Source organism: Pelodiscus sinensis, chromosome 8 (genome assembly GCF_052426305.1).
Source record: "Pelodiscus sinensis isolate ZL-2025 chromosome 8, ASM5242630v1, whole genome shotgun sequence".
Taxonomy (NCBI): Eukaryota; Metazoa; Chordata; order Testudines; family Trionychidae; genus Pelodiscus; species Pelodiscus sinensis.
Genome location: NC_143059.1, coordinates 41,501,266 through 41,526,210, shown reverse-complemented (window position 1 = coordinate 41,526,210; position 24,945 = coordinate 41,501,266). Strand labels below are relative to the sequence as shown.

The 24,945-nt window shown below is 41.9% G+C and overlaps 1 protein-coding gene across 7 annotated transcripts in view; it reads left to right on the top strand.

Annotated features, from left to right (window-relative positions):
* Window positions 1-24,945, top strand: part of EXOC6 (exocyst complex component 6) — a 219,444-nt gene that overhangs the window by 171,003 nt on the left and 23,496 nt on the right. For 6 of the 7 annotated variants that reach the window (XM_025179786.3, XM_006113178.5, XM_089780169.1 and 3 more), the window contains one exon: window positions 4,501-4,574. In XM_025179786.3, the coding sequence (XP_025035571.1) occupies window positions 4,501-4,574 (74 nt within the window). Of the gene's footprint in view, window positions 1-4,500; window positions 4,575-22,487; window positions 23,545-24,945 lie in introns of those variants that run through there. The other variant, XM_025179789.3, reaches the window with a different exon arrangement.

Sequence of the window (24,945 nt, the reverse complement as noted above, 5' to 3'; positions counted from 1 at the left end):
TATGTGGGGGGGAGGGTGAATAGGGTACACACAGCTCTTCTCACATGTGGAGGGAGAATAGGGGAATGATGTTGAGGGAAGAGGAATGGGAGATACAGAGCCCAAGTATGAGGTAGGTGAATGGGAGCATGTTGCATGGAAACTCTGAAATAGAATGAGGATGGGAGGATGGCAAAGAGATAATTTGTTGGGGGGAATGGAAGAATTCAAAGAGTCTCAGATTATGCACTGAACTTGGCCTGTAGAATCTAAAAGGTTTGTGACTCCCTAGAATTTATTATTTAAATGCACATCCATTTTTATATATAAAAGTTACTTAAAAGAAAAAACATTCACACCCCAAAAATACCAGAGTTGAAGTTGTCTGCTCAGTCCTAAAACTTGGCCCCCCTGTGCATACATTTTACCATCCAGTTTATTACATAATTGCAAATTATTTTTCCTTGCTCCCAAGCTTCATTAAATACATGGGCTGGATGTTGAATGATGCGGGGTTGTGTGGTGAATGCACTCAGATTGTGTATATACACACACTCTCAAAGGTCCTAGTCCATATACACACAGGAAATGGAATTTCATTCTGTTTACATATTGTGATAAACAGTGCCATTGATATGCTGGGAGACCTACGAACAAAAACAATGTCCAGCTTCTTCTAGACTGCAAGCCTCTTTCGAAAGAGGCTTTTTCTAAAGTATCTTTTGAAAAAGAGGATCTAGACTACAACTAGTACTTTCGAAAAAGCAAGTCGCTTTTTCGAAAGAGAGCACCCGGGCAGTCTGGATGCTCTCTTTCGAAAAAGCACAGTTTGCATTACATAGCGACTTTTTTCGAAAAAGCCCTTTCAAAAAAAGGCATTCTTCCCCATAAAACAAGGTTTTCTGTGGTCAAAAAAACTGCTGCATTCTTTCAATTTACTTTTGAAAGAACATGGCAGCAGTCTAGATGCAGGGGAAGTTTTTTCGAAAAAAGGCCTCTTTTTTTTTTCAAAAAAAACCTGTAGTCTAGACATACCCTCCATGAACTAAATATGGTACATTTTCTTATGACATAACCAGAACAAAAAAGATTTTTACCAGCCATCATAATGCAAGTTAATGCATTTTTTAGAGTAGCAAATCTTTGAAATTATTAACACTATTCATACTATATAAAATGGGTCAATCATTTTTTGGTCAGATTTTAAAAAATTACCTTCTGGCTGAGAACAAATATGGCAGATTTTTTCTGAAAGATAAAAATATGGCAACATTTTGTCAGCATCTAGAAAAGACCCTTTGTAATGGATACATTAAAAGCTTTCTTGCTAGATGTTACTTTCTGTCCTATTAAAACATTCTGCAGTATAACATGGTCATCAAAGTGTGGTAACCCAAACAAAATCTACTTGTCTGACCTTTGCCATAACTAAGGTCCCTTCTGGCTTCAAAATTATATATCTATTAGTACATTCATTTGGTGTTGCTTGGGTCCTTAAGAAGGGGTTCAGGAAGGAGGTCTGCGAGTGCAGGAGGCAGGGTTGGGGGTGAGAAGGGGTTCTGGGCAGGGAATTGTGTGTATATAGGGGGTTGGTGGGGAGGGGCATGAGATTTGTACCAGGACGGCTTGATGCTTGCCATGTTGCAGTCCAGAGAGCCCCAGTGGGAGGCTCCCAGCAGTCAGGGGGTGGGAGCGGAGCCAGGAGCCCAGTGCCTGGGGCTGTCAGTGGTGCAGGCCCGAGGGCAGAGAACCAAGCAGCCAGAGCCAGGTTGGCAGCAGAGCCCGGCTAAGAGCAGGCAGACTAGGAACTGGGGCCAGCAGCCCATGGACAGGGAGCCCAACAGGAGCAAAGCCCTTACAGTGGCCAGAAGAGCCAGCCCGGCAGCTGGAGCTGGGAGACCAGGAGAGAGGGGAGCTGGGTCCCGGAGAGCCCAGAGTCCATCAGTAGTGGGGCCAGAATTGACTTTCCTTGGTTTGGCAAGTTCCCTTATTTGGGACTGGTCAGGTCCCAAGGTAGCCGGACCAGGGAGGTTCAACCAGGAGTAGTATTTATTAATCATATGCTTCTTTGTTTGAACATCTCTAGAATAGCAGTGGTACATGGCAAAAGGTTGACATTGGTGGGAAGACAATCTCCAGGCTATAAATGTGCTTTTGGTAGCATGATAGAAACTGGTGTGAATATCAAAATTATATGGGTTTCACAAATATATTTTGTGTGTTTACACTGGATTTTGTAATGGGACCTTTTATTGGCCTGCCATCATTGTTTGGATTCTGTGCATATGTAGTTAGGAAAGTTCATAGACATTTCTGAGAAAGTGTGTGGGTAATACTTCTGCCTCCTGCTGTACTGTAAGTGTGGATGTAAATGTATGGAGGGAGGCAAGATTTTTCCAGAGTCCATAGGGTGTAGAAAGATGTGTATGGAATGAGGCACAGGCCCTTGCCTCTGTTGACTGGTCATATTGAGCAATACAGAGCATTCCACTGACATCTAGAAAAGAACTGGGTATGGTGAAATAAAGTCTTCATTTTTCTGTTTTTAAAACTACAAATTTCTATATGTAAAAGTAGAATTACTAGGATGGAATGTTAACATAAAAAGACACGTAGAAGGCAGGAAATGGCAATGTTAAGGTGCATGTAGAAACATGTACATAGACAACTTGAGGCAGTCCTTGCCCCAAAGAGCTTAAATAAAGACAGGATGCAGCAAGTGAATGTAACAAGAAATAGTAAAAGGATGAGGGAAGAGTGATAAGATCTTCTGGTGCAGTAGCCTTGCAATGTGCACAACTCTTTAGCTCTGAATCATTTAAGCTTTTAAAAATGTGTCAAACCCATCACCTTTGCTCTTCCTTAAGATTCCCGCTTCCAGAAAATGCCTGTTATCTGCTTGGTTAGTTTTTACTCCTTTATACAATAGACTATTCCCCACTTCCAGTCTACTTGGTATCATTAGTTCTTTTAAAAAATATATAAGCTATCCTCTCCTTTTTGGGCAGTTATCCTGGAAGGACACCATGTACCAATGGTTTTCCTACTCTGTTGCTGTGTAGTGGTGCTAAGCTGAGATGCTAGAAATTCTTTGGATCATATATGAAGTGTATGCTCTGATGTCCCTTTGGTCTAGCTCTGTGCCAGTGCCCGTAGAGGCTTAGCATTCAGTTATTCCCCTTTCCCATACCTTCTGCATCCAAAAGTCAATCTCACCACCCCACGAACAGCCCAGAGTGTCTAGAATTGCTGACTCATTGGGGCACCTGGGCACTCCTTCCTCCTTCAGTGCTACTATTGTTCAGGTGGATGGGGTGTGCTGCTGCATCATGTGCCCCCAGAGTTCTATCTCCATAAAGGGAATTGCCCCGATGGCAGTGGGTGCTGCTGCTGCATCCAGGAGCCACCCAAAAATGGTCATTCCTGCTGGAAATTCGATGGAGGGCTTCAACCCGTGTGTTGCTTCTGAGAGGAAGAGAAGGAACTGCTGGAGCATTGTGCCCCAAAAGCTCTGCAAGGTACTGCAAAGGGAAAAGCAGAAGTGGGTCTGGCTAGCACCTTTGTACACTGCTGGTAGTGGCTGCTGCTTTCTGCTTTCTGAAGGATTCATCATCTTCCACTGGACAGTTTTAATTAGATCACATCATCCACTCTGCCTTTTCCCTAATTGTGGGTTTATTTGAATTGCATCTTGTTGTGGATAATTTTTTATTAATTTGAAAGTTCCTTGTAACTTTTATAAAGACAAACCCTTAAATAAGCTGTGGCCTTTTTCTGCTTTCTTTCCTAATTCACTAACACTATTTTAAACAGCAATAAAAATAAGTTGTTAAAAAGAAATGTTTGATTTTTAGAACACTTTCACAGCAAATGTCATTGGTCACACATCTTACTGAAATAATGCAGCTAGTTTTTTAATATACGTTTGCACTTTTTTTTGCCTTTTAAACATACTTCGCCCTTCCAATTTTGACAACCTACTCTTGGCTTTTTAAAGAGCAAAATTCCATTATCAAAAAACTTGTTAAAAGGCATGAGCAGACATTCCTCCTCTGTCCTGATTATGGTGCTTAGAACTTTCCACCTGTTGTCTGCACATTAAGCTGACTCCCACCTAAGTGTCTGCCTTTTATTTCTATTTGGCTAGAGGTGGGATTTTTATAGAGCAGATGCTATGACAAAAGCAGATGTTTAAAAATACGTTGACAGCCATGTAATTGGTATAGTTTCAAAATACTTTTGTAATCATTCACCTCAGGACAAAAGTGTAAAGTCTGCTGCTCACATGATTGTAGCATTATTATTAGTTTTGAACTTTATGTGGGATAAGTGTGTCATAATTGAGGATCATAAGAGTTTAAAATGATGGAGAATGTGAATTAACAGTTATAATCTCTTTGATTTCTGTCAAAATAGTTAATGTCTACTCCTTTGTAGTACCCCACATTTGTAATGAATAGAAGTTGCTGAGTTTTGTTTGTTTATTTATGCCTCCTTAATATTTCTCAACTTTGCTTACAGTGTTCGCTAGTTCGGAGCCTGTGCCAGGATTCCAGGGGGACACCCTACAGTTAGCTTTCATCGACCTCAGACAAGTAAGACCTTAGGTTTTGTTATCCTATTAATTCCTGCCTTTGGAAAACCGCCGAAGTCGTTACAATTCAGTGATCTCTCATGTTTTTAGACTTCTCTGTGTAACCACTTTAGAAAAACATCAGTTATTTTAAGTGATGTTAGTGGGACTCCTCCCTGTGAGTTAGTAATAAACTGTTTCCCCAGCATGTTGTGTTAGGGGGCACAGTGCTACCAGAGGTGCCATCTTGTGGTTAAAATACTAAATTAAGATTGTTGCAACTTGTTAAGATCTTATGTCACTTTTTGCACAAGAGTATACAAGTTGGTGTGCTGGCCTGATTCCATTTCGGGCAATTACCTTCTGCCTACAGAATTACATCCTGCATTTTCAATTTGACATAGTATTGTTCCCTACTGCCTGTCCCTAAACTGTTATGTACAAGTGTTTTCCCTGCTAAACTGCTGCCACATTCCACTCTAGTGATGGCTTATTTCTAATGCTATGTCCACTTCAATTTTAAATATCTTCAGTGACAGGCTCCAGCCTCCTGCCTTGGGAAGACTGTTCCACAGATCTCAGCATAAGGAAAATTTTCCAGACTTAATTTTACTTATCTTCGTTTCATCCCATTACTTCTATTTCCTGTTCTCGTTAGTGTGTTCATCACTAACAATTCATCTTCCTCAGTTTTTTATTTGATAGAATCTTTTAAAAATGAATTGATCATATTTTTGCTTTTTGCACGAATATTGTAAAAAAGTTACTTGTGCTGTGAAATGATTAGTTAAGCAAATAACGAAGGGATTAGCATAAGCACTTCAATAACATTATTCAGCAATGTTGCCACTTGACAAAAGTCACGTAGGGGGAAAAAAAGGTAATTAAGAAAGGGCCTATGACAAATTATCTGTATTTTCTGAAAGTTTTCAGTTCTGCATAGCTTTCTCACAGCAATCCAAATTGACTCTAAAAATGAAAATCCTGTTTGAAAACTGCCTTCCTCTTTTGTGCTAATGAGCAAAAAACTGGGGATAGGGCAGCTTTTTCTGTGATAAAGTTAAAAGGTCAGATTCTAAGGTCACTTTTACAAAGGTCTAAATACAGAATGACTCATTTTGCAATCAGTGAAGTTACAATAGTGTAAAATTGGAATAGATGAACAGCGGATGAGACCCATGGCTTGCATTAAAGCTATACAAGAGAAATATAATAGGAGAAGTAGAAGAAGAATTTCAGAAAGTGAAATTCGGTATGTGGAAATGTAGTTCTCCTTTTGTTATTTTATGTCCTAGGTCCTGATTTAACAAGTAGGCTTCATCCTTTGGATGTTTATATCCTCCCTTATTACTGGTGTTACGGGTGATTAAATGCCTTCCACTTTGTACTATAGTAAGTAGTTTAGTTGAAGGGAAGAGAGGTTTAAAGATTGATTTCTTTGTGGCACAACTTCTTTGCAACTTTCATTATCATAAATGCTGTAAATCCTTGAAGAGCCTACGTTTCTTTCAGGGAAAAAGTAATTTCCAGCTGTGCAGGAGCATGGGGCAAGGGTGTATTCATTTACTATAGGAAGTAAATAATATTTGTGTTGTTTAAGTGCCAGTTGTTGAATATGTTAAATACTTATGGTACTGCTTATACATTATAATTTAAATTGTACTTGGATTGGCAACCTGTGTCTAGAATTTTCATGCTGTATAATACTTCACAGAGTTCTTTTGCACATACCAAGAAGCTACTAAATATCAGATATTTTATAAGACACCATAGTTTAAGCAATTAGCTTTATTAGCTTGTTACTGACCCTCTAAGTGTTGAAGTTATATAGAGTTATTTTGTTTATTTTTTTCTTATATGTCTCATGAGAAACTCATAGGGATGCAAGTATTCATAAAGAACAACAGTTACCTTTTAGTAAGGATTTAATACTGTTTTCCCTCTTCCTTTTTTGTCATCCGTTTCTCTCTTAATAGGTTAGATGACAGTTCTTTTCAAGAAAACTTAGAAAGGCAACATAGCCTTTTTCAGAAACTTCTTATAAAAGGTCATACTTCTGTTTTTTAGTTTGAATTTGATACTTCTTCATGAATTGTGGGATATGAAAGATAAGGAAGTCAGTCCACTGGTCAGGTTTTACCTGCCCACCCGGATTGTGCCCTGAGGTCAAACTCCTGATATTTGCTGTTCAGTACAGAGGAGCTGATGACAGGTAGGGGCTGATACAAGGGGGAAAGTTTGAACCATATCAAAGCTAAAAGGCAGGAGAATTGGGACTCAGTGAGAGACTGTAGCTAAAAGATGGATCAGCAGGATTGCCCTCTTTTTAAAAAGTAGCTGACCTGTGATGGAAAAGACTTTATCATCCTGCCAATCACATGCTTGCTAATGGAAGCCAGTTATTTCAACAACAGCTCACTCCCTCTGTGTCATATCAGGACAATGTATAAGATTAACAAGGATAGGGCAGTGTAGTGTCGGAACATCCTATCACAAGAACTAAATCTAACTTACAAAGGAATCAGCTTTGGAAGAACCAGGAAGATAACTAAGCTTTTATGGTTACTGCAATGGGTGCAAAGAGCAGACAGGGCAGGTAGCTCTTCTAAAAAGCACACTGAAAGTGCTTTTCTCTTAGCCATTTCTGATCAGCTCTCTCTCCTTCCCAGTAATGGATCTTAACAGTCAGTTCCCAATCCTGACATCACAAGACCAGTTCCTCCAGATACCCTCCCCACAGCTCTAGGGGAAAAGCTATCAAGAAGAGCTGCACTACTAGTAGTGGATTTCCACAGTCAGATCCCATTCCTCTTCAGGGTTGTGGCACTCTCGTTGTCTTACCATGACCTCATATACGTGCAACAACAAAAAAGTCACAATCTTATTCCTTAGGACCATGTTTTTTCCATTAGCACGCAAACACAAACTCGACTGTGCTTGTATTCTTATACCATTTCTAGCACAATGGTATCTGTGTAACTTCCACCAGTGCATTAAGTGACTAGCATGGGTTGAATGTGGTTCTGTTATTCTTCCTTTCATCTCTCAATGGAAGAAGTTGTGTGTGTGGATCTTCTTCTAATTTTTATGTATTCTGCTTTTGTATGCTGTGCTATGTGTGTTTATTAGTGAAGGTATGCCAAAGAAATGTGTCTTGAACTTGGAACAGTCAAGTGGTGAGGGTTATAGTGGATCTTAGCATTTACCTGCACTTAATTTTTAATTCTGTTATTTAGTATAATTGCAAATTACTTGAGCAGAGTTTTCCCATTAACCTCACTGCTATCAAAAAATTATCCGGTAAGAAATTTCTGATTCTTCTTGAAGCGTATGTTCCATTGGGGTGCTCCTCCACAGGATGTGAACTCACCTGTGAATTCTCAGTTGAAGACTGCCAAGTACTCCCCACAAGCCTATGCCTATACAGAGCAGTAAGCACCCTTACTTTTACCCAGTAAACTCCTCCCTCTAAGAGGTACCTTTGACAACTTTGTAAAGGACATTGAGCAGTCCTTTCCACCAGGTCATGGATTGTGTCACTATCTCCCATTTGGAAACCAACTACTGTATCACACTACCTACCTGCCTGGAGAATACTTTATTTCAGACAAGTGGAAATTGGAGGTCTTTAAAGTGTGCTACTCTATCAATTTCCAGTCTGTTCCTCCTTCTCATCCTCTTTTCAGGGACCCTTTTCATGAGGAACTCTTAAAATAATAAGTTTAATTCTGTCCTCATTCTGGGAGAAATAGAACTCTTCTCACCTGTGTTCATTGGAAGAGGGCTCTATTCCAATTAGTAATTTGTTCCCAAGAAAGAGAGAGGTTGGAGAGCTATCCCTGACCTCAGGAACCTGAACAACTATGTTCCAACATAATACTTCAGAATTGTGACATTAGTTACCATAATTCTATCATTAGATTCAAGAGAGATTCTTTGCCCTTGACCTGCAGGATTCCTAAATTCATGTATCCAACCCCCGCTCCCACAACCATTTCCTAAGGTTCATGATAAGGACAAACTATCACGTTATCCGTTTCAAACTCTTCATATCACCAAGGCACCCACAAAGATGCTGTCGCTGTTCACATATATGGTTAACTGACTTCTCAGAGGCTGGTCTCCCCAAGAGATCCAGTTAGCAATGTCCTCTGCATCAGCCACAAAAAAAATCCATGCTAACTCCAGTGCACAGTACAGACTCTTTAGAAGTTACTCTAGACTCCGCAGCAGCAAGAGTCTGCCTGCCCTAGGAGAGATTCTCCATTCTGTCCAATCTGTCAGTTCCAATCTAATGTCAATTATAATGCAGCCCATAAACATCAGTGAGGACATATCTACAGGTCTTGGGATACATGTTAGCCTCCACATTTGTGACTCCCTACATGAAGATGCACTGAAGATGCCTAAAGAGATGAATAACAAGTATGCCACAAATAGACAAAGCTTGTCCAAACTTGTCAGAACTAAACAGATTTGTACTGACTTTTGTGCTGGAAGGTCTGTATTGGAACCGCATTTTTACATCCAGCATTTTTTAAGACCCTCAAATAGATGCATCTCTTTTTAGATTGGGGAACTCACCTAAAGAGAGAGACAACACAAGAAAAATTATTGGCATTGGAATTAGCACTCCATATTGTTATCCTGGATCTGAGAACAATATGTTTATCAACCCTTCCTGGTTCACACCACACAAGGCCACTCATAGTGATGCTGGAGGACAGGGCAGCAATTTATTACATCAACCACTGTGGTGAAGCAAGATCCCAGTCCTTATGTGAAGAGTTGCTTGTCCCTCAAGGATGGAATTAACCTTCTGGATAGAGTTTACCCAGTTCTTTTATCCAGTAAAAGTGCTGTACTAATAAGACTTATCTCCAAAAGTGAAAGCATCTCTAATCCTAGTGCTTCCTCCCATCTTCTCAAGCCTTGGGAGTGCTCTTTCCAAGATCACACAGTATCTATTACAGTTAAAAACAGAGGCTCTCTCAATGAGCTCTATTGGAGTACATCTTGCCACCATCTAAGCCTTTCATTCACCCATCCAGAGCTTTTCAGTCTTTTTCCTACCCTCCAGCAACTAAATTCCTAAGGGCCTATACAACTTTACTCCTGCTTGACCGCCAATCCCTGCAGTAGAACATCAAGCCTCTGACAAACAGAGGCTAGGGACACTATTCCTACCAATCCTGGCTAATAGGCATTGATGGATCTAACCTCCATGAAATTATCTAGTTCTTTTTTTAACCCTGTATAAGTCCTTGTCTTCAGAACATCCTCTGGCAAGGAGTTCTACTGGTTGACTGCGCTGCATAAATAAATACTTCCTTTTGTTTGTTTAAAACCTTCTACCTATTTATTTCATTTGGAGGCCCCTAGTTCTTATATTATGGGAACAAGTAAATAATTTTTCCGTATTCATTTTCCCCACATCAGTCATGATTTTATAGACCTCTATCATATTCCTCCATTGTATCCTCTTTTCTAAGCGGAAAAGTCCCAGTCTCTTTAATCTCTCTTCATATGGGACCCATTCCAAACCCCTAATCATTTTTGTTGCCCTTTTCTGAACCTTTTCCAATGCCAATATTTCTTTCTGAGATGAGGTGACTACATCTGTATGCAGTATTCAAGATGTGGGTGTACTATGATTTTATATAGAGGCAATAAGATATTCTATCTGACAGTCTATCCCTTTTTAAATGATTCCTAGCATTCTGTTTGCATTTTGACTGCCGCTGCACACTGAGTGGATGTTTTCAGAGAACTATCCACAATGACCCCAAGATATCTCTCTTGAGCAGTTATAGCTATATTAGTCTCCATCATATTGTATGTATAGTTGGGATTATTTTTTCCAATGAGCATTATTTTACATTTATCAGCATTACATTTTATTTGCCATTTTGTTGCCCAATCACTTAGTTGTGTAAGATCTTTTTGAAGATCTTCACAGTCTGCTTTGGTCTTAAGTATCTTCAGCAGTTTAGGATCATCTGCAAATTTTGACACCTCACTGTTTACCCCTTTCTCTAGATGATTTATAAATAAGTTGAAGAGAATTGGTGCCAGTACAGACCTTTGGAGGACACCTCTAGTTACCTCTCTCCATTCTGAAATAACAGCAAAGGGATCATTTGATGATTACTTGTTCTTTTCACTCCCTCTGGGGGTAGCAAGAATACGACTGGTAGGCGATTGGCTCGCCGTCGTAGCTCCCCCTTCTTTACCTGCTGGCCTGCCGGCTTAACGTTTCCTAACCCTGTGCACCCAAATTGCCTAGCCCCAGTAGTCCAAGTCTTTAGTCAACTCTCAGTCCGTCATGTTGTGCGGGGCGAGGGCGTAGCTCCACAACGCCAGGCCTGGCTGTCCCAGCTTCCTCGTCTCCGTCCCCTGTTGAGGAGAATACTGCCAGCCTTTCCTCAGCTGGAGAGGGGAGGGGGATACCACCCACTCTCTCTCCCTCATTCTTTACCCGCTCTCCGGGTTTTAAACGTCATGCACCCTGCGTCTCCTGGAGCGACGCCTTTTGTATCTCTCCCTGGGTCCTAATGTCCGCCGGGATTCTGGCAGCCAGCGCACATGCACCACAAACCCACCGTGGGGCTGGGGCTCCACGCTTGAACGTGCTGGCGGCACCACAGGAAGTGCACGGGGGGTGCCACCGTAGTAAGCAGGAGGCGACCCCCCCCATCACACACCTCTCTCCCTTGTGCGTTGTCCCCTTCTGGCTCTTCCCCTTCCTTCAGGCACTGGGGAAAAAAAGTCTGCGTTCCCATGGTCTTTACCCGCTCTATGTAACACCTCAAATGTATATGATTGTAAGAATAAGTACCACCTCATAATGCGTGGATTTGCTTCCTTCATCACTTGCAGCCATCGCAACAGCACGTGATCTGTTAGCAGCTGGAACAGGTTGCCTAGTAGGAAGTAGTGCAGCGTTTCTACTGCCCACTTCATGGCTAAAGCTTCTTTTTCTATAGTCGCGTATTGTTCTCTGGGCAACAGTTTCCTGCTGATATACAGGATGGGATGCTCTGCTCCCTCTTGCTCCTGCGATAAAACAGCTCCCAACCCCACATCCGATGTGTCAGTTTGCACAATGAAAAGCTTTACAAAGTCTGGCTGTGCCAACACCAGGGCCTGGGTCAACCATTGCTTCAATGACTAAAAGGCCTGTTCACAGTGGTGGTCCCACTTTATCCTCTGGGGTTGTCCCCCTTTCACAAGGTCAGTTAGGGGCACAGCTATTGTGGCAAAATGGGGTATAAACTGTCTATAATAACCGGCCAACCCCAAGAACTGTCTCTCTTGTTTTTTTGTAGTGAGGGTTTGACACACCTTTACTGCCTCCACCTTATCTACTTGGTGTTTTACCTTGCCTCCCCCCACTGTGTATCCCAGGTAGGCCCACCTGCCTTTTCTCAAAAAACACTTGTGGGGGGTTAGCCATTAATTGGGCCTCCGCTAATGCTGTAAGCACGGCCCTGATATGCCGTAGGTGTTCCTCCCAGGAGCCACTATACATAATAATGTTGTCTATATATGCAGCTGCATACCCATGGTGGTCGCAGAGTATTCTGTCCATCAATCTCTGGAAAGTAACTGCCGCCCCATTCAGACCGAAGAGCATTGTTAAAAAGTGGTATAGCCCGAATGGGGTGGCAAAAGCTGTTTTCTCTTGGAATGCAGGGGCAAGGGGAATCTTCCAGTACCCTTGGGTAAGTCAATCGTGGCTAGAAACTGTGTTCTGCTCAACTTTTCTAAAAGCTCGTCCACCCTCGGCATGGGGTACACATCAAACTGGGAGATGGCGTTGACTCCTCTGTCGGGAGGGGGGTGGTTCTCTTCCTTGCTTGCTTGTCCTAGGGGTTCATGCCATATCATCCGGACTCCTTCTCCAAACGGTTTGGGTGACCGGGGACTTGGCCCCATTCCTTCTCGTCCCCTGTTTTGTCAGGCTCGACCGTTGGTGCCTCTCCACTCTGGAGGCCCTAGTGTCTTCGGCCTTTTTCCTTTGTCTCTCTCCATGGCCAGATAGTTTTCCATAAGGGCCATTGCTTCTCCTGGCATGGATGACTGGTGGCGCTGGACCCAGACTCGGCTTTCTTTGGAGAGGATCTGCAGGAATTGGTCTAATATTACCATCTCAGCCACTTGTACCCCGGATTTCTTCTCTGGTTCTAGCCATCGTCCTGTGAGGTTCTGTAGTCATTATATCACCGCTTGCGGCCGCTCTCCTGGGCGGTATTGCTCAGCCCGGAACCACCTGCGGTGGGTCTCTGGGGTCACCCCGGTCTGGTCTAATATGGCTCTTTTACTTTGTGGTAATGCATGGCGTTACAGGATGGCAGGCTTCTGTATGCCAACGGTGCTGGGCCAGCGAGATACGGTGCGAGGAGGGTGGCCCAATGTTCTTCAGGCCAATGCGCTATCGCCGCCACCCTCTCAAACGTGATCAAGAAAGCTTGTGCATCATCTCCTGGGCCCATCTTCATCAACCTCAGTGGGAGCACCAGGGCCGACCTTGCCCCCTCCAACGATGTTGCCCCTGTTACCAGCAAAAGGGATCCTCTGCTGAGCCCAACTTTCTTGTAGCCTTTGCTGCATCTCTAATAACTCCCACATTAACTGGTTTTGCTCTCTTTGCTGGTTTGTCATTTGCTGCATCAGCTGAACCTGCTGTTGCTGCTGCTGGCGGTGGCTCTCCGCCAACCATTCCTTATTGGCTTCCATAGCCTCTACCCTCTCACACCCCACCACTCGGTATCTCTCTACCATTTTTATAACCCTAAACCCTATTCCTTAAACTACCCACATTCTCCACCAGAGTAGCAGGAATACGACTAGTAGGTGGTGGGCTTGCCGTTGTAGCCCCCTTTCTCCTCTACCTGCCGTCCTTCCGGCTTAACATTTTCTAACCCCGTGCACCCAAATTGCTTGGCCCCAGTAGTCCAAGTCTTTAGTCGACTCTCAGTCCGTTGCGTTGTTCAGGGCGAGAGCGTAGCTCCACAATGCCAGGCCTGGCTGTCCCAGCTTCCTCGTCTCTGTCCCCTGTTGAGGAAAATACAACCAGCCTTTCCTCGGCCGGAGGTGGGGGGGGGGATACTGCCCGCTCTCTCTCTTCCCTTCTTTACCTGCCCTTCCGGGTTTTAAACATCGTGCACCCCACATCTCCCGGAGCAACGCTCCTCTGTATCTCCCCCCGGGTCCTAAAGTCCGCTGGGACACTGGTACCACAAACCCACCGTGGGGCTGAGGTTCTGCACTTGAACGCACTGGCAGCACCATGGGAAGTGCAGGGGGAATGCCGCTGTAGTAAGTGGGAGGCGACCCGCCCCATCATATTGGGGCATCTGGCATTGGCCACTGTTGGAAGACAGGATACTGGTCTAGAAGGACTTTTGGTCTGACCCAGTATAACCGTCCTTATTTTCTTATGTTCCTTAAAATTATAATATCTCCAAACTTGATTTAATCAGTAGAATTTTTAATTTGATGAATAATATAATAAGCCCAGCAGTTTATATGAATTTACCCTTTAAATTACTTTTAATTCATTCTGATTGCATCCTTCTCTAAATTGTCTGTCACTCATGAGTAGTATTTATAAGTATATCAAGACCAAGAATCAACAGATTGTTTTTCTTCACTTCAGCAATTTTCCTTTTTTCCTTGTGGAGACTGTTACTTTGGCAGTCACCAGACTCTTCTCATCGGGCCTAATGCAAAGCCTACTGAAATCTTCACAACAAGAAGTGAGAACAGCAATGTAATGTGTAATGATTTTCAGTTTGAAAGCAACAGTAAATATTTTGATGCCCTGCAGCCTGAAAAAAAGATACATAATTAATGCTTTTGGCGGACAAACTATTGCTCTTCTCTGCCTCTTTTTGCTACCATAAAACAAGCGGTAAATAATAATCCTGAGGTCCATGACTGGCTGCCATCAATAACCTGAAATGAAAACTGACTTCCTTCCACATCTTCTTTGTACTGGCTCCTTTTTTGGGGTCACTTGTGCTTTTATTGTAAGTTCCAGTGCAGGGAGTACAGGAACTTTTTGTGAAGGTGAGGGCTTGCAGACCCTGAAATTAAATCCCTGAACTCTTAGAACTGGCTTAGCTCCGAGCATGGACAAAGAGGTCATACCAGCTTGAAGACCGTGCAGTCACAGTGGAACTCAGACAGAGAAATTGGAAGAGGGGTGAAAGTTAGTGATGGTGGGGAGCCAGAATAGGAAAGATGGGAAGAAAATACATGGACATGAGGAGACTAGATGTTAGGAAGCTGAATGCAGTAAATGGTGGAAGAGAGAGTGAACATCTTAAATATAAGGGAGGAAAGAGAGAAAGACTCACATAGAAAACTGTTTTGTTCCTGCCCTTACATGCACTTTACTGCTGTTATCGTTATCTTTTTTCTTCTGTCTGTACTTACCACTTTTAAAATGGTATGTACTGTGATACAATAAGAATATTCTTAAAAAGAAAAGAGGAGGATGAAATGAGATTGGAGTCTGTGAAATAATTGTTGCGCAGGTGATAAAGGAGAGCCTTTTCAGGTCAATTCTGGCTTGGGAAGGGAAAAGTTTTTAGACTATTTGATCCCTGTAGCTGGTCAGTCAGTTGACTAGAGTTCGCAGGACTCAGGCTTCCAGGCTATAAGATAGCAATGTAGATTTCAGGCTGATGCTGGGACCCCATCTCAGGGATCCCAGAGATCCTGGTTGGCTCAAATGTCTATACTAAGCCCCATAGCCTGAACCCAGTGAGCTTTCCCAAGGCAGCTGATACATGCCAATTATGGACATTGTAATTGCAGTGTAGACATACCCATAGTTTAAGTATTATGTGCCCAGTTTTGTGCTTGGGAAGGAGTACACTTGCCTAGACCTGTATTATATGCACTTCCCCCAAAATGCAGCATAGTTTATTCTGTACTTTGCTAGCTCATCCAAAGAAACAAGAATGGGAAGTTAATTTTCCTCTTTCCAAGGTGTCATTCATTGCAGACTGAGATTTGTAGGTGTGTGTCGGGTCACACTTTGCCCTTGCGGAGGAACATGCAACAAACATACAATTTGATTTTTAAAAGCAACTAATTTGAAAATATTGAACCACCTTATTTTTGTTAGTCACTTCAGAGATCTAAGCTGTGGTTCGATAAATCAACCTAAACGAAATTTTCCTAGTGTCAGTGATGCCACATTGTTATTTTTATTTCAGTGAAAAAGGTGATTTTTAGGAATGCTGCCAATATGAAGTTTAAAGTGAAGACTTCTTAATTCCTCATTAGCAGTCCTCTTAGGGATTGTTGCTGTTATTTTTAAGCACCAACAGGATACAAACATAGGTGACATAGACCCCACACCACAAATGCCACACAAATCCCTACACATATAATACTCTGGTGCCTAAATCTTACACACATTGAACTTGAGAAAAGTGTAGAGCTCTTCACAAAAGGGAGAATCATGTTGAATATTTAGTTCACAGATACATCTGTATGGAACTTGAAAGAAAAATGTGTCTAGTAAATAATATTTTAATAGAAAAGGCACAACCACGGTATTAAAAATAAAACCAAGCTAAAAATTGAAAAGACAATGTAAAACAGACCCAGTAGGCTTAATTAATTAAAATCAGTAATAGACTTAAATATCTTCAAATTACTTTAATAAGGGTGTTAATTACTAGGGGATTAACATTGCTTACATGTGATAATAGACCATAGTCAGTCGATAAATGGTGAAAATAATATGCATTTAAGAACAAGAATCTAGCACAGGATTACATGTTCAGAATGGATATTATATCAAAGTGTCAGGAACACAGTAGAAGAAGGAAAGAGTCAAAACTCCAATTTTTAATAGCTGGATGCCAGGCTAATTCTTGCAAAGTTATAGATTACATAACATGTCTTTTCCTGTCAGACAGCATAACTAAACAAATAACAAGAATTGAGCCAAAATATTGTTTTAACAAAATATGTCCTCTTGGGATGAAGATGTTTCCAAAGGAAAAAAAACTTTCAACTTCTAAGGTAATGAAACCCATTGAAGAATTGTGATTTCTTTGAAGAAACATAACATCAGGCTCATTAGAGACACTGAAAGGAAGGAGATCTTTAAAATGCAGGTTAGTTTAACACAAAAGGAGAGACTGCATGACACCAATTTCAAGTAGTGTTGCAAAAAAGCACAAATCGTCACCCTCATCTCTACGAACTGCAATATGTATGGTTCATAGTTTCCTACCATAGCAGTCTGAGCAGTAAAGAACTAAGAATTTGCTGTGGGACCCAGAGCTTGCTGAAATGTTTGTTAGTACAGGTTAAAAATCTATAGAATAGAGAAATCATTGAAGATAGTCAGCCAACAGCTACATTATTATGCCTGGACTAAGTGGCTTTAGCTTCACTCACAGTTTGGCTAGAATCAATCCCTAAACAAGTGATTTTGGTTATTCTTGCATTCCTGGTCCAGTGGTTCACAGGACTTTTGTAGTTCTGCCTAAGGCAGGTCTGCACAACTCGGAAAGCGAAGAGGGCCATCTTACTCCAAAGAAAACAGCTGCAGGCCACAAGTAGGATGCTCTCCCAAAAAATACCAAACATTCAGCTAAAAAATTTTGTTGGGGGGGGGGGGGGGAAAGCACATCTCCACCTGGCCCCCTGGCATTTGTCCTTCACCCTGCCCCTTGGTGTCTTCCCCTTTCTCCTGACCTGTTCCCCTCCCCTCAGCCCAAGCCCCTTCCCTTTTCCTACCTGACTTTTGCCTTTTTGAATCCGGCTTCCGCCCCGCCTCCTCGCGCCAGAGCTGCACACAGGCAGCCCATCAGTGAGAATCGCTGCACTTCCCCCTCCCCGGCGGTGCTTTGCTCCTCCTCCCAGCTGGCAGATCGGATGGGGCCACACCACCCATAGTTGTCACGGGCTGCACAGTGAGCCCCTGCGGGCCGCATGCGGCCCTCGGGCTGTATGTTATGCAGGCCTGGCCTAAGGAATGCAATTTCATCACCAGTAAAGTAAGTGGAACAGTTTAACGGGTTTGAGACTCACTACGCTGTGCCTTCTATTGGCCATTTTGGGAATTAGCTCTTACTCTCAGCAGGTCACCCTTTGACTCATGTCTCACCTGTCATCACCCTGCATTCTCTCCACGCTCAGACGCTGGACCCATGCTGCTCTCAGGACCATGTTGTCCTCTTCAGGACACTGCCTCTGTCAGTGTGTGACGGAGCATCGGGGCTCCGCACTGGGTCTACCTCGGCGTGATGGAGGGGGTGGGGATGCGCCACAAGAACCCGGCCGGGGAATGGAGGGGAGCACGGCGACCGTAAGTGTGGGGACACCGGGCGATGACGTCACGTGGCGTGCCCCGCTGAGAAGGCTGGGTGCGCCACACGTAAGGGTGGAGCGAGAATGTCAGGGGGCATGACGGCATTAGCTGGTGGTGCACCACAAATTTTAAAGGAGAGCCGGTGCCCAGGAAAGGGGGAGCAGGGAGTCCAGGACCGGAAGGTCCAGAGGCATGTGGGGCAAGGCCCGAAGGTGGAGAGACCTAACCCCCGCGACCCTGGCAACCCGAGGTGGACCAGGGGAGGGTAGGAAGTGGTCCAGGGCAGGGTACCGTGGAACCCATGGGTCGGTGTGTTACAGGTGGCTGCCCCGCCGACCATAGGGGAGGGAACGAGGCTGTTCTCCTCCTCTTAGGGCCCTGGGTCGGGACCCGGTTGTGAGGGCGGACCTGGGTTTCCCCTACCCCCCAGCCCCATGCGATTGTGTGCGTGGAAGGAGCCAACAGGCACAGTCGGTCTGTAGAAGAAGTGCCTCGGGGATTGTGGTTGCATCTATTAAAGGCGGTGATAGCAGACCATTTCCTATGTAGCAATTTTCATTAAGACAGAAACTCTGGGACACGGGTAGGAAACAGGGTGCGTACCCCATGCGCCTTTACACAGTGTCTGCTCCTTGGTTTCTCACCTCCTTTCAGGAATATCAATAGTCCTCAGTCTTGCACCTCCCACAATGGCCAACTGCAGCCCCAAAGTCTATCCACTTCAGGTGCAAGTCTATACAGGCTACTCTCTCACATTGGCTCCCTCTAAGCCCTTTCTGATTGGTCAGGGCTCTACGCAATCACTACGGGCAGATATACCCTGAATTACTAACACATGCTTTTCATGAGGCAGCCCTTGAAGAAACTTCAGCTAGTGCAGAATGTTAACAGGTTTTTCAAACGGCATTTCACAGATTGCACTGACTTGTGTTTGGTTTTTGGGTGCAACTCATGGTGTTGATTTCTGACCTATGAAGTCCCTGAAGTTATGGTATGGTGTGTGTTCACTCATGGTCTAACTCAAGATGCTGAGATCAGCTGGACACTTCATCTAATGAGTGACATAGATTTATTGACTTTAGTTTACCTGCAAAAGGGTCTCACTGGAAAGCCTCCAATTTTAGAAATTGTACTTGAATCAACAGAGCCCAAGTTTGTTGACCTTTAAGGTGTATTTCAAGACTTAGACATTCATTCTGGTTTTCTGCAAAGGTTTGGCTGACTTGGTAGGATTTCTGTTGTCTAGTTGGTGGAGTCTTTAGTTAATATTATTGGCATTTGGTCAACTTATTACATATTGCTATATTTGTATGGGCGTGCTTAGAGGCACTACTGTACCATAGATGTGTTATATAAATTGAAAAATAATGTAAATAATATGCATCTGGAGCAGAGCTTCAAGGAACAGACTAAAATAGACAGACTGAAGAGGTGGTAGAATCTGGTCTTAGTGATGTATTGTACTAATTCTGGAGTCAGACATTGGAGGCTTTGATAGCCATCTAACAAAGGAATCCAGCGCTGGACCATGTTACATACCTAAGTGTGAGTCTACTTTGTTTCTTGCATTTATATTTACAGCTTTCTGAGTGCTGCAAGTGAAACAAAGGCACTTGCTTTTTAGAGAAAAAAAATTAAAAAGACTCACCCACCAAAACAAACTACTTCCCTCCACCTACTGTCGAGCCCCAATTAACCTTTTCAGAAACAGATAAACTCTGTTGCATATCCAGAAGGTCACTGAACTCTTTGGGAGTGGGAGGGCAGGACATTCCAGAGTTGAGCCCCCTCAAAGAAAATGCCTAAAAGAATCTGCGTAGACATCTCATCAGCATCCAGTTCTAGGACAATATAATCATGAACCACCATAGCTAGCTCAAGCTCAGTATTCTTCCTAGACACAGCTCCAGTTTATACCTTGGTCTGGTTTATGTACATGTAATTTGATCTGAATCTGAAAAATCTGATTGCAAAAAAAAAAAAAAAAAAAAAAATTGAAACCTTTTCTTCCTTTCCCCTTCTCCCCAGAAAGATATTCTGAACTCTGTCACCAGATATAGACAGTCCATATTAACGTGACAGTTCACCTCCTGGAGCAGTTCTGCAAATTTGGGACTTTGCAAAGGGAAGTGAAGAAATCTTTTTTTCTTTTTTCTCCTCCTGTGCAGTCTCAGTTTCAGTTTTTTAAAGCTTCTCGTGTCACAGTTGGTCACATCAGAACCGAACAGTGCTGAAACTGTCCTCCTTCTTCTGTCATTTCACATAGCTATGTTCTCAGATCATAACTGTCTTCAGAACTAGGGATTAAGTGACTAGTCAACTACTCAACTACCTGATAAGCCTAAGAATATCAGGTAGTCAAGTTGAGTACTCAACTACTCACTTCCTCCCCCCCTTGCTGCCTTTGTATGGGGTGGGGGGAACAGGAGCTGGTGCTGGGGGGAGCCGGCTTAAAAGCCAGTTCCCCCAGCACAATCTCCGTGGTGCCGCCTGCCCCTCACTTCCCCCCTCCCCCCACTGCCTCTAACCAGGACAGTGAGGGGGATAGGAGACACTGCTGAGAAGCAACCCCTGTCTGCAGGGGTACCAGTGGGGAGCTGGGCCCACCTGCAGACAGGGGCTGTTGCCACCAAGCAACCCCTAGCTCTGGTGGCCAGGGCTGGCCACGAGCAAGGGCTGCTCCAGCTGCAGCCCCTGTTGGCTGCCAGCTCAGGCTGCCATGAACAGGAGCTGCTGGACCTGGCACGAGCCAGGGCCAAGCAGTCCCGGCTTGCACCAGTCTAGGAGCCACCCACGCTGCAGCTCTGCATTTTAAATGTAGTGCTCTTCCTACATTTAAAATGCAGAGCCACAGCGGTCCAGAGCCAGCGCGAGCCGGGACTCCTCAGTCCTGGCTCTCGCTGCCTCTGGGAGCTACTACCGCTGCAGCTAATTGTATTGACTACACGATTAGCCAAATAACTGCTCTTTAACATCCTTATTCAGAACTCTAAACTTTGGATTCCTAGAAATAACCTGACTGGAGTTTCAAACTTCACACTAACACTTTAGTTTCTGTAGTACAGTAGTTTCACTTTTTATATTTTATGTGCATGTATATAAAGTCAGATTGGATCAGCTTATTCAAAATGGTATTTTTCCACACAATTTGACTTATTGGTTAAGAATCTGTGCATCCAGGTTTAGTTTAGAATAAGTTACTAGAACTGTAGACACCTAGCGAGACCTACAATGATAATGTTGAATTTCGGGCAAAGCGTAAGCCCAGAGACAATAGCTCTGTGTTTTAGGGTAGAGTCACAAAGAACCCATTCACCAATTATGTTAGCAGTTCCCAGTGGCTAGTAGTAGGATATCCAAATGGCATGCCAACAGTGTCCACCAACCACTTTGAAAATAATGGATGAAACAGTGAACGTGATTTGTACTTAGAAAAAGCATGTTCCACTTACACCCAATTTTAGATCTTAGAGAAAAGCAAAGTGGACCTGGTTAAAACGGTGGATTTTATTGTTCCTAGATATCAGCAGCTGTAAATGCACATTTTATAAGACACCACAAATGAAACTTTATCTAAAAGGTTGAAGCACCTGATACATTTTTAATAGAGATACAACACATGTTATTAAAAGAAACTTATGTGCCATATGTGTAATATGTCACTTGTCAATCTAATTTTTCACAATCAAGTGTTTCTGATTAGGAATAAGCCAGTTTTAAACCTGATGTAGTTAAAAAAGTTACTTATAGAAAAATATAGCCTCTTATTGAAGAATACAGCCATAAAAGCCTAATTTGGATAAAAATTCACTCTCTAGATCAGATATTACATGCAATATTTCAACCTAAAGTAGAAATTATAAACCCAGGAAAAAGTCTTTATATTAAAATTATATCTTTAATTTCTGCTATAATATTATGTTTCATCAAAATTATAGCATGTCAGTTAGGTTTTGAAAATATTGTCAAGTACAGAGGTATAAGTTCTGTTTTGGGGAACTGCACATAATTCCCTGCATGATCTTTGACAGCCTATGCCTTTGTGTTATAAGATCAAAAATTGGTGAATGACCTGAAAAGTGCATAATGCACAATTTTTCATTACCCAAATTTTATCATTGACATAGTTTTAGGCTTTGTCTAAAGGGACTTCATGTACAGGCTAACCGACTACGCAGGAACAATTTGGCCAGAACCCCTGCCCTCTGGAGACTGACTGTCTGCCAGACTGCTGCTTTTGAAACTCTTGTCTCTTTCTGAACTCAAAAGACAGCTTTTTTGTTGTTGTTGTTGTTTCGTCACTAGTCCATTATTCTTTAATGATGAGGAAGAAGGCACTTTATAATAAAGAATATTTGCACTGTAATTACACAAATCTTTGTATTGCATTGCTATTATTATATATTGTACTGGACTGGTTACCTAATATTTGCCTCAATTACTACTTCACAGCAACTTTCTTCAGAAGACCTTGACTTAAGTATTAATGGGATTTGCAAAAGTTGTAGGAGCTGAATGTTTTTCCGGTTATGCTAACAGGACACAGTCTTATTCACATAACTCCAACAGCATGCATTTTTTTCCCTCTAGACAGTCCTAAATTCATTTGAAGTGCCAAAGAATTAGAGGTGTATTTGGGTTTACTCATGAATGGAACAAGACCAGGCATCTCTCAGGATATACCTCAAGGTCCAGATTTTAGTAAAGTATTCTGCCCTTGGAGAATTTAAGTTATAAAGGATTAGTTTGAACTTTTGGCTTTTTCTAAGCAAAACAACAGTTCCCTCTGGTTCAGATGTCATAACCTCTGAGTTTACATATTATACACTTACAAATGTGAGAGATTATAACCTAACATTCAAGATAGCGTCAGCTACTATCTTCACTTATGGACATAAATATGAAACAGATGTAAGTATTTAAATGTAAAAGTAGAGCTTAATTTTTTGGTAAATGCCTAAACCTTCACTTACAAGTACAATTTGTGAATGTAATCTGTAAGTTTTTTGAAAAGCATCAAACTTAAATGAAGTGCTCTAAAAAGTGCAGTCTCAAGACATTGCCTTTTTAACACACAAACTGCTTTACTTTTGAAAATCTAGAGGTCAGTTTTCAAAGCAGTGCCCAGGAATTTACCCTGCGACTCCCATTGACACTAGTGGGAATTGCATAGCTAACTCCTGGAACATCACTTTGAAAGCATGTTTCTTAAATGGTGAGCGATACAGAAAAAAGAGTAGCATAAACTAGAGAGACATTCACTGATCAAGAGATCAGTTTACACTTTGAAATATTATACTAGTGAGTGTTATTCCTGTTATGTGATCAGTGAGAGGATTTTAAAATTCATCACAGATGCAAAATAAGTCATCAGGAGTAAATAAAAAATACTTTGGCAAGTGAGCAGGCAGACTTGCTAACTAGGCTAAAGTGATTTTTGTCAGCATTGAAGAGATCAAGTGATAATTGGAGCTGTTTGATGCTGGTATTATTCTACATTTAGTGAACTTATTGCTTGTTTTCAGCACGTTTAAATTGCATATCTGTATTTTTAAACATGTATGTTATTTATTTGTAGTAAAAAATGTCTAAATCTGCATCCTTTTGCTCCCATGCTTTTCAGTTCTCTTTTAGAAGATTATTTCATGGTATTTGTGCTTCAATAAATATGGAAAGGATGCATTTTGTGGACTGATATTATTTATTGTCTGAAGCTTTTTTCATATATAACCTAAAAATATTGTAACTGAATTTTTATTATTGTTGTTGTTATACGTGTACATTGTGCTTATTTATATTTTATTCCTACTGACTAAAGAAGACATTATTATTTTATTATCTGTATTATGGGCATACGTAGAAGCCATAATCATAGAGCCACATTGTGCTAGGCACTGTACAAACATACACAAAAGACAGTCCTTTCTTCCTTCAGACTTTACAAATCTAAGAGTGTTCTAATTCCATTGAGATGTTTCAATTCTCTCCTGCTTCCTTCAGATACTATTGATGTGGCCAGGTCTTTAAAGCTCCTCCAAATCAGCTGTGTTTTGAAAATACTGTTTTGAAAATACTGCTTGCGCTGAGTTGAGCAAGAGTAGATGGTACACGTTTTGATGGGATGAAGCTTTGTAATTCAGTGATGTGACATAAATACCAAAGTATGTAGTTGGAGTCTTGTAATTCAGAGACATGATATCATACTTCCTGAGAAGATTTTTTGCACAGTTTACAGAATAACACTAGTAATCAAATCCTGATTAATTAATCACACAAGTAGCCCCATTGATTTCAGCAAGCTCTTCTAATAAGTGAAAAAATGTTTTTGCTGGGTATGTTTAAAATGTTGGGTTTGCAAATATATTCACGTGCACATTCACAGTGCAAGGGATTTTATTTGCTATAAAGCAGTTTTTCCTTACACTTTTATCCTATGATTATCAACCTGGTATCATATAGTGATATTGGTGCAGAATGCCTGGTGCCATCCACTCACGGATTGTCTTGTTGCTAGTTGAAATATTTTCTGTCTTCTTTGCACAGTTTTGGATCCTTATGAATGAAAGACAGTGTTTTTATGTAGACTGTAAGCTCTTTTAGGCAAGGACTGACTTTTTTTTAAGAGATGGGCTATGTGTCCATGTGTGCACATTGCCTGGCATGACCAAGCTCAATCCCTCATTGAAGCCTCTAAGCACTTCTAGAATTAAAATAATAATAAATGTGTTATCTATACACTTGCAATACTTATTTTAATTATTTAAAATAGACAATAATTTATAACAATTATATGCAAATATTTAGATTAAAAGCTATATATCTATATTTTAAAATGCATATATGTAGTTAATCTGTATTCACTATTCAAAGTGTCTTAGTATAGCTCATAATTATATATGCTCAACAGCGTTATTTTCCTGGAGGAGCTCATCCAGCCTTTTAGGTTCTGGGGTTTTTTAATTAAAAAGGTCACAAACCATTATATCTAAATTTCAAAGAATTTACCAATTAGCTGTAGTCTGCAATGCCCAGCAGGTGGCTTTTATAC